The 13,007-nt window shown below is 40.7% G+C and overlaps 1 protein-coding gene across 4 annotated transcripts in view; it reads right to left on the bottom strand.

The window, feature by feature from the left end:
* The window catches only part of APOO (apolipoprotein O), a 55,637-nt gene that overhangs the window by 27,458 nt on the left and 15,172 nt on the right, over positions 1-13,007 (bottom strand). For 3 of the 4 annotated variants that reach the window (XM_054715646.1, XM_054715644.1, XM_054715641.1), the window contains exons 2-4: positions 5,913-6,020; positions 3,876-3,995; positions 1,590-1,644 (exon numbers count right to left, since the gene is read on the bottom strand). In XM_054715646.1, the coding sequence (XP_054571621.1) occupies positions 1,590-1,644; positions 3,876-3,995; positions 5,913-6,020 (283 nt within the window). The remainder of the gene's footprint in view (positions 1-1,589; positions 1,645-3,875; positions 3,996-5,912; positions 6,021-13,007) is intronic. The other variant, XM_054715642.1, reaches the window with a different exon arrangement.

The raw sequence follows: 13,007 nt of genomic DNA on the forward strand, positions 1-13,007 counted from the left end.
CAGAGAAAGAAACATGGATGTGAGAAACATCGATCAGTTGCCTCCTGTACATGCCACGACCGGGGATTGAACCCACAGCCTTTTGGTGCATGGGACAATGCTCCAACCAACTGAGCCACCCATCCAGGGCCAAGAATTAATATTTTTTAAAGTACTGAGACTAGTTCCTGGCAATAATAAGCACTAAATAAGTGTTTATAAAATTAATAAAATTAAGATGTTACTTATCATTATCATACATGAATAATTTAAAGAACCGGTAGGCTATTAATATGTCTGTCTTCAAATGAAAAATTTATTTATCTGGTAGTTTAAGGGTTATCAGCACATCAACACTCTAGAATGATCTTCACAAGAAATAAACTATACTCATTTTATTTTATTCTGTCATGGAAACAAGCACTTGTAAAAATAAGAGTTTGATTTGCCAAGATGTCCAATAGGGGAATGAAATATATTACCAGTTCCTGGCTGAGATTAGTCAAAACATAGACTGTGAAACCAGTTTATGCGTCTATGTGATAAGTGCTTGGGAAAAACAATCAAAAACAATAAAAGAAACAATGAAGGAGGTGGAGAAAGGGGAGGGGGGAAATAGGGGACATCTGTAATACTGTCAACAATTTAAAAATACAATGAAGACACACTCTTTCTCTCTCTTGAGCACACTCACGCCTCTACCCACCCGTCTTTCCTTTAAAATATATATATATTTCTTTATTGATTTCAGAGAGGAAGGGAGGAGAGACAGAAATATCAATGATGAGAGAGAATCATTGATCAGCTGCCTCCTGCACGCCCCCTAGTGGATATTGAGCCGGCAACCCAGGCATGTGCCCTTGGCCAGAATCGAACCCGGGACCCTTTAGTCCGCAGGCTGACACTCTATCCACACACCTCTCTCTCTCTCTCTCTCTCTCTCTCTCTCTCTCATGACTGAACTTTTCCCCCTCTCCTTCCCCAGGTGCATTACCTTTGCTTTTCTACTCAGCTCCAAGGACCCTTCTAGGGCCCTTCTTTTGCCTTGGTAACTCGTTTCCTGAGCCCACGCAGCCCAGCTGGCTCACCTTTTCTAACTCTGTGACTTTTTCAATAAACTTTCTTTTATAATTTGAAAAAAATAAGAACCAATAAAAAATGTAAAAACACTACTAATTATGCAATAAGGGCTTTCTGAGGCACATCAACCCATTTCTTTCCTGCATTTAAACTTCTATAAAATGTATTAATAGCTATGCAAAAGAGCTCTCCTGATTCTGAAAACCTATTGATGAGTCAGTGTGGATTAGTGTGAGTTAAGGACATTGCACCTGGAATAGATTTAAAGAAAAAAAATCCAGTATATCTGCATTTGCTAGCCCAACAACCCTAATGATCTTGAAGAGACTTACCTGAGTGTTTGGGTACACGAATCCTCTGAAATCTGATGAAAATAATAAATCATCTTTCCAGAAAAACCTACATAGCTCTAAAATTCTGCATACAATTTTAAGTAATTCACACATTTCCTGGAGCGGTCCATGGAACCCTGGTTAAAGGGTCCAATTTTAATGAAGAAACTGATTATATCTCATTAAAAATAAACTTACCTAACCCCCACTGAACCAAACTTTGCATCTTGGGCTCAGTTTGGGAATACATTTCCTAAAAAGGTGAAAAGAAAATGAATGAGTAGAATTTATTGATTATAAAGTAATAATAAATATATTTGCCTTTACTGAATAAATTATCATGTTATCAGCACTTTTCAAACAAAGATATAGTGGGTTTTTTGTGTTCTTTATTTTCTTTTGTAATTTCCCCTTCACCACAAGTTGCTCAGCAGAATGGCTTATGGCTGCCACAGGAAACAAAGATTTCAAGTAGAGTGGTTTCAATAACCCAGCCTTTTCATTCTCTATTAAAATTGAAGAGAATGGACAAAAATCAACACCCTCAATAATTAATCCTTTCCATGTGAGATTAAACCCGTCCTTTCATATTAAGTCTAATTCTTGATTTTCCATGATTTTAAACCCTATGTCTAAAAAAACTGCCCATTTGAAACAGGAATGACAAACTTTATTGGGACAAAAGAGTCTATATCTAAGTTTGAAAAGATACTTACCCTAGTCGCAAAGCAAATGAAGTGTTAATATTCCCTTAACAATGAAAGTAAAAAGGCTTTGGACATGAACATCAAATGATTCTAAAGAAAACAAGGGACTACCTAGAAGGTACCCACCTTCAAGAAGTCTACCAGTGAAGATAGGAAAAGAGATGTGCGGGTATCAGAACCAGTTGCCACTTGGAAAAGAATTTGTTTTATATCATTTAGTTCAAATCAAAACAAGTTATTCTAATTCTGTTAAGTAGACTTAAATAATAAATGCTAAAATTGAAGGGGGACATAAAAAAACATTTAAAAACTGATTATCACTTCATTAAAACTTATTGATTTTTGCTGCCCATTAAAAAAAAAGCTACAGATCAATGTCTAGAGTGACTGCCCACGTTTTTTGCTGGCATAATCTTTTCACTATGAAGAAAAATTAAATTAGTTCTTGAAGAAAGGGGCTAGAAATTGTTGGCCTGACAAAAAGGAGCCGAGAATTTAAAGTATTTCTATTAATAGACTTTATTCTATAGGAAAATAAGATGATTATAATCACAAAAATTATTTAGAAGTAGTGCAAATAAACATGTTGATAACTATTCTATTATCTACAGAGGTATTTTCCTGCACTGAGTATCATATACAGATGAAAAAGTAAAAAACAAAAATCAACCTTAGATTAAAAGCAAGAGACAAAGTAGTTTCATAACCAAAAATTAAAAAAGAGAGAATTAATGGTAGTCATGCCTACATAATACAAAAATATTTGCACAACTTTGCTGACCTTATCTTAACCACTAGCAGATGGTTTAAAAATCTTCTAGAACAAGAGAATAAAGTCTAAGTGTTTTACAACTCATATATAGTCCTTAGGTATTTCATAACAATAATATGGTTATGATACTTAAGTATCATGGCCTAATTATATTGTTGATAGAGTCTGTGCTTACTATTTTCTTTCTAAATTGGTTCAGTGCTGACATAGACAGTGGACATTTAAATTTTTTAAATAAGATCTGAATGAAAATTGAGTTTGTAAGTCTCAAGCAAAGTAAATCTAGACCAAGTGACGCATATCTACATGCTTCTTACTAATTTCCCATCAATTTTCAAAGTCAAGATCAAGTATAGCAAATATATGTATCAAAGCCCACAAAAGCATTCTGTAGACTGTAAACTTCGGTTTTAGATGTTAAAAACCACAGAAATGCCTTCGTGAACATAATGACAAATGCCTGATCTAAAACCTGAGCAGTGGTAGAAGCCAATTTGTACAAGTTGTTCTTGGATTATTGGGGCAAATAGTTCAGTACTCAAATATGTAATTCTACCCTTTTTCAGTTATTTACCCTCCTATTATAGCATTCAACATGTTCTGTAACCATTACTGTTTAAAGTGGTGCTGATTTGTAGAATCTCTACGGGGGACTTCCCAATTTTGACATAAAATGGTTACATTGTATTCTTTTCCTTCCTCTAGAGTTCCAACTCCATATCCTCTCCCTGTAGACAATAGTGTTTTCATAGCTGTGACCAAGACACTTACCAGCCCTCCACTCCTACCCAGTGGGAAGGAAATTCTACGTGCAACTATGGCCCTTGCCACCACCAGGAAGCTCTCTGCTCCCTTCACCCCACCCCATAGATGGCACAGATGAACATTTGTAAGCTGGGCACTCTTCACTTGGGACCCTTTTTCTGAAAACATGCAGCTTATACAGACTTCTCACTATTGACTCTAAATAGAAATGTGTTCACTCCATTTTCAGAAGAGCTGTACCTGACACCAACTTGTATATGGCTTGCAATACTGTCGGAGATGTGAGATGCTTTCTTCAAGTTGAGTCCTTGGCTCCTCCACATATTTAGACTGAACTTCGGGAACAGAGTAGAGTGAAAGCTGCATACATTATAAAACAGAACAAAAAGAAATAAAAATGTCTATACAGCAATGAGAACATAATCAATGATCAAATTTGTAGGCACTGTATTTCTAATAATTCATAAACTGCGCCCTAAACTTGCTTCACAGGATCTCTGCATCTTATTTCCTTAATCAATAAGGCCAAGGCCAAGAGAGCAGGGCTATGAGGTGTTTTACTGTCCTCCCCACATTACTGGTAGCAGACAAAGCAGCTCCCCTTTATGTTTTATATACTGAAATTTGGTGTTCCACCTTAGATTTAGTTTGGGAAAAGAATAGTATTACTCTAGCCCAGCTAGCGTGGCTCAATGGTTGAGCGTCGACCTATGAACTAGGAGGTCACAGTTCGATTCCCGGTCAGGGCACATGTTCGGTTGCGGGCTCAATCCCCAGTGTGAGGCGTGCAGGAGGCAGCCGGTCAATGATTCTCATCATTGGTGTTTCTTAATTTTTTTTTTATATAAATATATTTCTTTATTGATTTCAGAGAGGAAGGGAGAGGGAGAGAGAGATAGAAACATCAATGATGAGAGAGAATCATTGATCGGCTGCCTCCTGCACGCCCCCAACTGGGGATCAAGCCCACAACCCAGGCATGTGCCCTTGGCCGGAATCGAACCTGGGACCTTTCAGTCCGCAGGCCGACGCTCTATCCACTGAGCCAAACCGGTTTCGGCTCATTGGTGTTTCTATCCCTCTCTTCCTCTACCTTCTCTCTGAAATCAATTTAAAAAAAATTATTTAAAAAAAAGAATAGTATGCCCAGCCAGGTGTAGCTCAGCGGTTGAGCATCGACCCAGGAACCAGGAGGTCACTGGTTCGATTCTCAGTCAAGGCACATGCCCAGGTTGTGGGCTTGATCCCCAGTGGGGGGGTGTGCAGGAAGGCAGCCAATCAATGATTCTCTCATCATTGATGCTTCTATCTCTCTCTCCCTCTCCCTTCCTCTCTGAAATCAATAAAAATATATCTTAAAAAAAGAATAGTATTACTCTAAAGCAAGCATGTCCAACTAATTTAAACAAGGCATGCAGCCCGCCGGCGGCGAGTTTGACATGCTTGCTCTAAAGGGTAGACTAGAGAGGGGTAGAAAAAAAAGCTCAAGCATAATAACTAAAGAGCATGTTACTTAGTTCAAATGATCAGTCTGGTGCTAATCAAAGCAAGATGACAGCAGGTTTGTTCCCCACCCAGAGAATAAACTTTTTACAGCCACTACTGGCTGCCTTCCTCACCCTCAAAAATTCCACTGCCCCAAGGCCTGAGAAGAAGGGAGTAAAGGGTAAGAGATAAGCTATTTGGTTTTATGTAAACACATTTAAGTAACCCTGCTCGTGTCTGAAGGTAGATGTTTATGCTACTTTACTCAAAGTCAACAGAAACCAAATATCCAAAATAATCAGTGGCAAGTACAGACAAAAAAAGGATGTAAATGGAGAGAAAGATTTCTTGTTTTATTTCTTTAGTATTCATTAAGCATCTATTTCTGAGCTTCTAATCTGGCCAAGAAGCAGAATGAGGCCAGGTCTTTAATTTCTTTCTTTTTTTTTTTTTAGAGATGAAAAAGAAAAATATTTTCTTGACTTGATAAGCAGTCTGGAATTGGGCAGATCACTTAGAAGCAAACTGTGCTTACAATCTACTGGGACATAGCAGATTCCCCCAAAAAACTTAGGAAATATTATGCCCGACGCTAAGTACCATTAATTAAAATTTATCTGTTGAAAAAGCCAGGTTAGTAACTTCACAAAGAATAATAAACTATAAGGAAATGTATTTTTTCCTATTAAATAGCCTCTAAAATGTTGTATCTTCTGGATACACAATTTGTATACTTCCTATGGTCAGTAAAGCAGATGCTCAAAACATATCACAACATGAACAGCACGTCACCTCACTAACGTTCACAGAAGCTTTGTGAGTTGAGTCCTTTTTCTGTGATGCATAGACTTTGAAGGTGAGCAGACTCAGACTGGCTGGCCCCATGGACCTCTGGATTACCTGAAACACAGAAACAATCTTAAGCCTTATCTCAATGTTATGAAATGAATGTGCACAACATAAGCATGTTCCTAACCTCAGCCACTCCTGCCTGAAAAACATGTTTTCATGGACTTAACATTTCAGGTCACCTTTATCTTAATTTCCCAAAGACAGTGGTTTCTAAGTTTTTCCACTTGGCCTTTCAAGTAAAATAAATTATACACACACCCACACCACCACCACCACCACCAAGGGAAGGAGTTTTTCATGATCTCACCTAGTAATTCATTGAATAGAGTAAAGATTATGTCTGTAATTCTGCTAATCAAACTTTCAGAAGCTCCGCCTTTCCATTCCCATCCAGAGCTGGTCTCCCCGATCTCAGTTCCCAAACTGGGTCTCTTTCTGTGCCTTGCTCTCCCTGACTGGGGCGGGGGGGGGGGGGGGGGGGGGGCGGGGGTCCCTCATGTTCAGTGACTTCCAGATATACTTCAGCCCAGAACCCTCTCTCCTGAGCTACCAACTCACTCACCCTATGACTTCTGGACGTTTCCACTTAGATGGGACACAAGCTTCCCAGATCAAGAATGTCCAAAACCAACTCATCAGGATCTTATCCAGGCGTCCTCAAACTACGGCCCGCGGGCCACATGCGGGTGTTTCTGCCGTTTTGTTTTTTTACTTCAAAATAAGATATGTGCAGTGTGCATAGGAATTTGTTCATAGTTTGTTGTTTTTTTAACTATAGTCCGGCCCTCCAACGGTCTGAGGGACAGTGAACTGGCCCTCTGTTTAAAAAGTTTGAGGACCCCTGATCTTATCTGTGCCTCCAGTCCACACTAGGCCTGATGCGTGGATGTGTGCTATGGAATCAAGTCAGAAAGCTTTTTCTCAATAATCCCCTATACTTACACAGCAATAATCCCCTATACTTACCTCTTCTCTACTTTCTCAGGAATGGTGCTATCACCCAGCCAGAATACCTAATCAGAAACTCTGAGGTCATCCTTCACTGCCATCCCATTCTATTGATTATTAAGTCCTCTTAATTCTGCCTACTGAATGACCTCAATTCCCTTTCTCCATCCCCTCCTGTAAAGTTTTTACCTGGGCCCTCACTTCTTTCTTGGATTGTTTAACAGCATTCTAACTGCTCACCTGGCTTCTGATGGCTCAAACCACCACACTGCGAAAGAATGGTCTTTGTAAACTACAAACCTGATTATCTTCTACCCTTATTTGAGATCCTTTGGAACTCATCACCTAGGACTTTCATGTGGGTCAAACAAGGTCCATTATAATTTCACCCCAACCACCTTCTCTAACCTGATCTCTGTCATTCTGCCTTCTCCCACAAAACTTGAATTCCCTATATTTCTCCCATGCTGTTTCCCAGCTTCATAGGTTCCCACAAGCTGATTCCTCTGCGTAGAATGTTCTATACTTGCTTTATCTTTCTGCACAACTTGTCTAAGAGCAGGGAGATTCATTGCTTTTCTTATCTGTCCATTTATTTATGCTTATCAAGTTCTCTCTACCAGATTGGAAGCCCTTTCGGGATAGGGTCATGTCTTACTTTGTATTTCTAGTGCCCATGACTGCCTCACACATACCAAATGCTGACTAACTGTTTATTGCCTGCCTAAATGGACAGAAGAGAGGTGAAATATAAATAAGTGGTTGACTTATTCTATGTACTTTGGCATGATTCAGCTTCACGGAAATCACAGCGCTGAGATTTGTAGCGCCTGCCTGTAATGTGAAAGACGAGGCTATTCTTAATACTCACAAAACACAAATAAACCAGAACAAAAATGTCTGTTGCAATGTATGCCTGGAGTCACACACAAAAAGGAAATTCCCATATTTCAGAAGCAAATAAAGAGCTAGAAGTTATTTTTTAAGTGGTTATTATTTTACCTGCTTTTAAAATAATTAACACACCCTGAAAGTATTATGTGTTCATCTTGAAAGGTCTTCATTTCAAGAAAATATTGCTACAAATTTCTTTTGCTGCCCTAACCGGTTTGGCTCAGTGGATAGAGCATCAGCCTGCGGACTCAAGGGTCCCAGGTTCGATTCCGGTCAAGGGCATGTACCTTGGTTGCGGGCACATCCCCAGTAGGGGGAGTGCAGGAGGCAGCTGATGGATGTTTCTCTCTCTGATGTTTCTTACTCTCTATCCCTCTCCCTTCCTGTCTGTAAAATTCAATAAAATGTATTTTAAAAATTTCTTTCGCTTCCAGGGTAAAGGTTGGCCAGCTACTGCTGACACAGTTAGTGTAGTCCATCCCTCCACCCCAGGAGAAGGCCTATTAGGCTGCTGGTATCTGGAGGTGTGAACTCAGTGCTCTCTGCCCTCTGAGTCTGTCTGAGACCTACTAACAACACTGCTTGAGCTGGGGACTTTCCACTGAGCCAGGTGGCCCCACCCTGGACTTTGTTTCTGATTCCCTTCCTCATGGGTAATAGCTGCCCCCGCCCCCCTTTTCATTCCCTATTGAGCATTTTAGGTTCATATTGACCCCTATCTTCATCCTCCTTTAGTGTAATGTCTTATGTTGACCTTCTGAAGTCTTGATTCCTGTTCGATCCTTAATCCTATGTACTTTCCACATATGTCACTTTTCATCTCACAGCCGCCTATCATTTTAATTCAGATTTCTACTTTTTAAATTCTTAATGATTATTCTCCTGTTCATCTTTTATTTTCAATCTCAACTTGTTTACTTTTAAAATTTAACAATGTATTGGATTCTTTCTTTTTTAATTAAAAAAAATATTTTAGCTGAAACCGGTTTGGCTCAGTGGATAGAGCGTCAGCCTGCGGACTGAAAGGTCCCAGGTTCGATTCCGGTCAAGGGCATGTGCCTTGGTGGCGGGCACATCCCCAGTGGGGGGTGTGCAGGAGGCAGCTGATCAATGTTTCTCTCTCATCGGTGTTTCTAACTCTCTATCCCTCTCCCTTCCTCTCTAAAAAAAATCAATAAAATATAGCCAAGGTACATGCTCTTTTTAAAATATATATATTTTATTGATTTTTTTTTTAGAGAGGAAGGGAGAGAGGGATAGAGAGTTAGAAACATGGATGAGAGAAACATCGATGAGAGAAACATTGATCAGCTGCCTCCTGCACACCCCCTACTGGGGATGTACCCGCAGCCAAGGTACATGCTCTTGACCGGAATCGAACCTGGGACCCTTCAGTCCGCAAGCTGACGCTCTATCCACTGAGCCAAACCAGTCAGGGCTGTATTGGATTCTTGATTATTAATTTCTACTTTATTTTTCCCTCTTTTCCACTGTTCTTGTTTTAATATTATGCTAAGCCTGCCCCTTTATTGCCCAAATTGTTTTCTTCTTCCACTTCTCCTGTCTACCCCCCAAGTCCGCCCTCACTCCCACTCAACAGCAAGAACTGTGTCCACAGGTCGGTAGAACCAACAAAGCCCCCTCCGGCAGTCACCTTTTCAGCTTCCCACAGGCTCTCAACAAATAAACAAAACAAAGGTCATCCCAAGAGATTTGGGAGATCCACAGATTAACATTCCCCAGGGCAAAGAGTATATGAGGTACTTACTTCTGGATCATTCTTTGTTGTGAGGCCTTCTGTGCATGTAGGAGGCTTAGCAGCATCCCTGGCCTCTACCCACCAGATGCCAGGAACGCCCCCAGCATGAGTCAAAAATGTCTCCAGACACTGCCAACAGTCTCCTGGGGGGCATCCCCCAGCCCCATTGAGAAGCACTGATTTACTTGAATAAGTATTATTTGCTGACATCTCTTACCATGCAGACTTTAAGGAACTCTGTATGTTTTGAACTCTATGGCCTCAAACCTAATCCAGTCGATGCCTGGGGGTAATGTGTGGAGGGGGATGGACTTACTGAGAAGGGGCACAAGGGAACTTTCTGGGATGACAGAAATGATCTGTATTTCATTGGGGTGCAGGTTACAGAAGGTGTACACAGAAGTCAAAACTCAAATTGTAAGATCTGTACAACTTAAAATCTGTGCATCACACTATATGCAAACTCTATTTTAAAAAGGATCTAATGCACACCTAAACTGCACCAAATTCATGCCAACATATGGGTAGCCACTGCAGGCCAATGGTCATTCCTAGGAAGGAGTCAGGCACACACCTGAGTGTGTTAAAAACAGGTGCATTGAATGTGTGATGAAAACCACAGGAGGAGCCTGGGTAAAAAGTCCACAGGCAGACAAGCCTGTGCTGATGTGCTGCCTAACATCCTGGGAGGTTCTTTCCTTTCTGGCATCAAAGGGGGCTCTTTCGAGTGAAAAACCACCCCATTCCACCTGCACCTGACCAGATGTTGTCACAAATGGGAATTGTGGACGCTGGACTCTTGCTGGGCGACTATCAAAATTTAGTAGAGTTCATAATGAGTATTCAGGCTAACCCATTCAATATCAGAATTTAAAAAGGGGAAGGCTGTTAAAATGTGCAGAGATACCCTCAGCAAAGCGTGCGGGCAAAAGAAGCACTTTGCTTTCTACTGCCTCCCTCCCCAATCTCCCACCAATGGATTCTGATGTATAAAACAAGCACTAAAACTGCCATTTTCAGGAGCATTTTCTCAACGTGTTGAGATTTTGCTTCCCAGTAATTGTCCGCAGTTTGGCTCAAATAAAATCATAAATATTCTCTACAGGTTTGGACGACTCTTACATTGACAAGGGCCTCTAGAGTGCTAGATACACGAGTATGGTCAGTTTGTAAAAATTCACTTATGAGCTGTGCACTTTTCTGTATGTATATTTCAACACCACGTTAGAAAGACAGACTGTTTGCTTTCTCTACTTTAGTCCTTCCTCCCTTCCCTACTCAAGGCACCTAAAACTGTTCTTCCCAAGGCCTCCCAGTTCTTTAAACTTCAGTGGACATATGGCATCTTGCTTGCACCTTGAAACTGGTGACCACTTCCACCATCTTCAAACTCTCTCTTCCTTTGTTTCAAGATTCCCCTCTAGCTCCATTCCACAAGCCTTCTCTTCCTCTATCCATCTCTTCGAGGTTGAGGAGTCCTTAACCCTCTCCTCAAGCCCTCTCCTTTCCTCACTCCAGAGCCAATTTCATTTATATCTAAGTCTTTAACTCCAATCCTATGTTACTGATGCCTAAATCAGTATCCCGGCCGGGCCTCTCCCTAAGTCTCAGGCTTGTATGTTTTAACTCCCCATGGACATCTTCACCAGGTTTTTTCAATGACTTCCTCATAATGAATGTTCTTTCTCCAAAACCTGTTTTTTTTCTGAGTTTCCCGACCTCATTTAACGGCTGTGCAAGCCACACAGTCAAAGGACAACATCAAAGCAACCCTTTAATGAAAATAAACTTCCAAAACAATAAGATGTGGTCACTGCCTCCGTGGTCTAAGAAAGCGGATAAACAAATAATTACACCACCTGTGGAAGTGCACTAACAGACAAGGGGCAGGAGTAACAAAGAAAAAGGAATAATGTGCCACAACTAGAAATTCTGGGAAACAACTGCTGAGAAAAGGCGGAATCAACAATCAGAAAGTTTAATGCCTGCCTTCCTGCCACCCTCGCTTCTGTTTTTTAGCCGTCACCCAACAGACTGATGTCAAGACTCAGTGTCTCCAGGAATAGCTGCTGTAAAGAGAAGTAACATGCCGAAACCGGTTTGGCTCAGTGGATAGAGCGTCGGCCTGCGGACTCAAAGGTCCCGGGTTCGATTCCGGTCAAGGGCATGTACCTTGATTGCGGGCACATCCCCAGTGGGGGGTGTGCAGGAGGCAGCTGATCGATGTTTCTCTCTCATCGATGTTTCTAGCTCTCTATCCCTCTCTCTTCCTCTCTGTAAAAAATCAATAAAATATATTTAAATAAAAAAAAAAAAGAGAGAGAGAAGTAACAAAAGAAACCAAAGGTCTGGAACAGGAGGATGATTTCTGACACCCCACAATCTTTTCAGCTACACCCATGAGCAGATTGGATTGCTATCTGGGGCAAAAATAGGCAACCATGAACCATGGCTGCTACTTTAATATCAAAAACATTCCTAATCAAAAAGTCCCCTTTTAATATCAAGGTCAGAGCCCTGGCTGGTTTGACTCAGTGGATAGAACTTTGGCCTGCTGACTGAAAGGTCCCAGGTTCAATTCCAATCAAGGGCACATACCTAGGTGGTAGGCTTGACCTCCGGCCAGGTCAGAGTGCATGCTGGAGGCAACCAGTCAACGTGTCTCTCTCACATCGATGTTTCTCTCTCTCTCTCTGTCTCTTCCTGTCACTTCAATTCTCTCTAAAAATTGATGGAAAAGATATCCTCGGGTGAGGATTAAAATATATACAGTGGAACCTCATTTCTCGAGCGTCTCCTATCTCGAACAATTTGCTTCTCAACCTCCCAATTCTTTCATGCTGATACCTGTATGATGAGTCATGCATCTCTCAGGTGACAAACAAAGGAGAGAATGTGCAAATATGAGTCAGTTTACCCCTGGTAAAATATCAGGATATTGGGCTGTGAATATTTTCATGTGTTTTTTGTTTTGTTTTGTTTTTTTTTGCTTTTGTTGCTGCTTACAATTATTGGAAATTTTTCATTTTTTACTGTACATTTCCTTTCCTTTTTGTTAAATTTTCATTTATATTTCATGTCCTTTTTGTTTTTAAAGTGTTTATTTATAGATTAAACAGTACAACAGACATGTATTGTACATAAGAAAGGTTAAGCCTGGCAGCTCAGTAGTTCAGCATCAACCTATGAACCAGGAGGTCAAGGTTTGATTCCCAGTCAGAGCACATGCCCGGGTTGCAGGCTCGATCCCAGTGTGGGGTGTGCAGGAGGCAGCCAATCAATGATTCTTTCTCATCACTGATGTTTCTTCTCTCTCTCTCTCTCTCTCTCTCTCTCTCTCTTCCTTCCTCTCTGAAATCAATAAAAATATTTTTTTTTTAAAAAAAAAGAAAGGGCCCTAAACTGGTTTGACTCAGTGGATAGAGCGTCGGCCT

This window comes from Eptesicus fuscus, chromosome 1 (genome assembly GCF_027574615.1).
Source record: "Eptesicus fuscus isolate TK198812 chromosome 1, DD_ASM_mEF_20220401, whole genome shotgun sequence".
In the NCBI taxonomy this organism is placed as follows: Eukaryota; Metazoa; Chordata; class Mammalia; order Chiroptera; family Vespertilionidae; genus Eptesicus; species Eptesicus fuscus.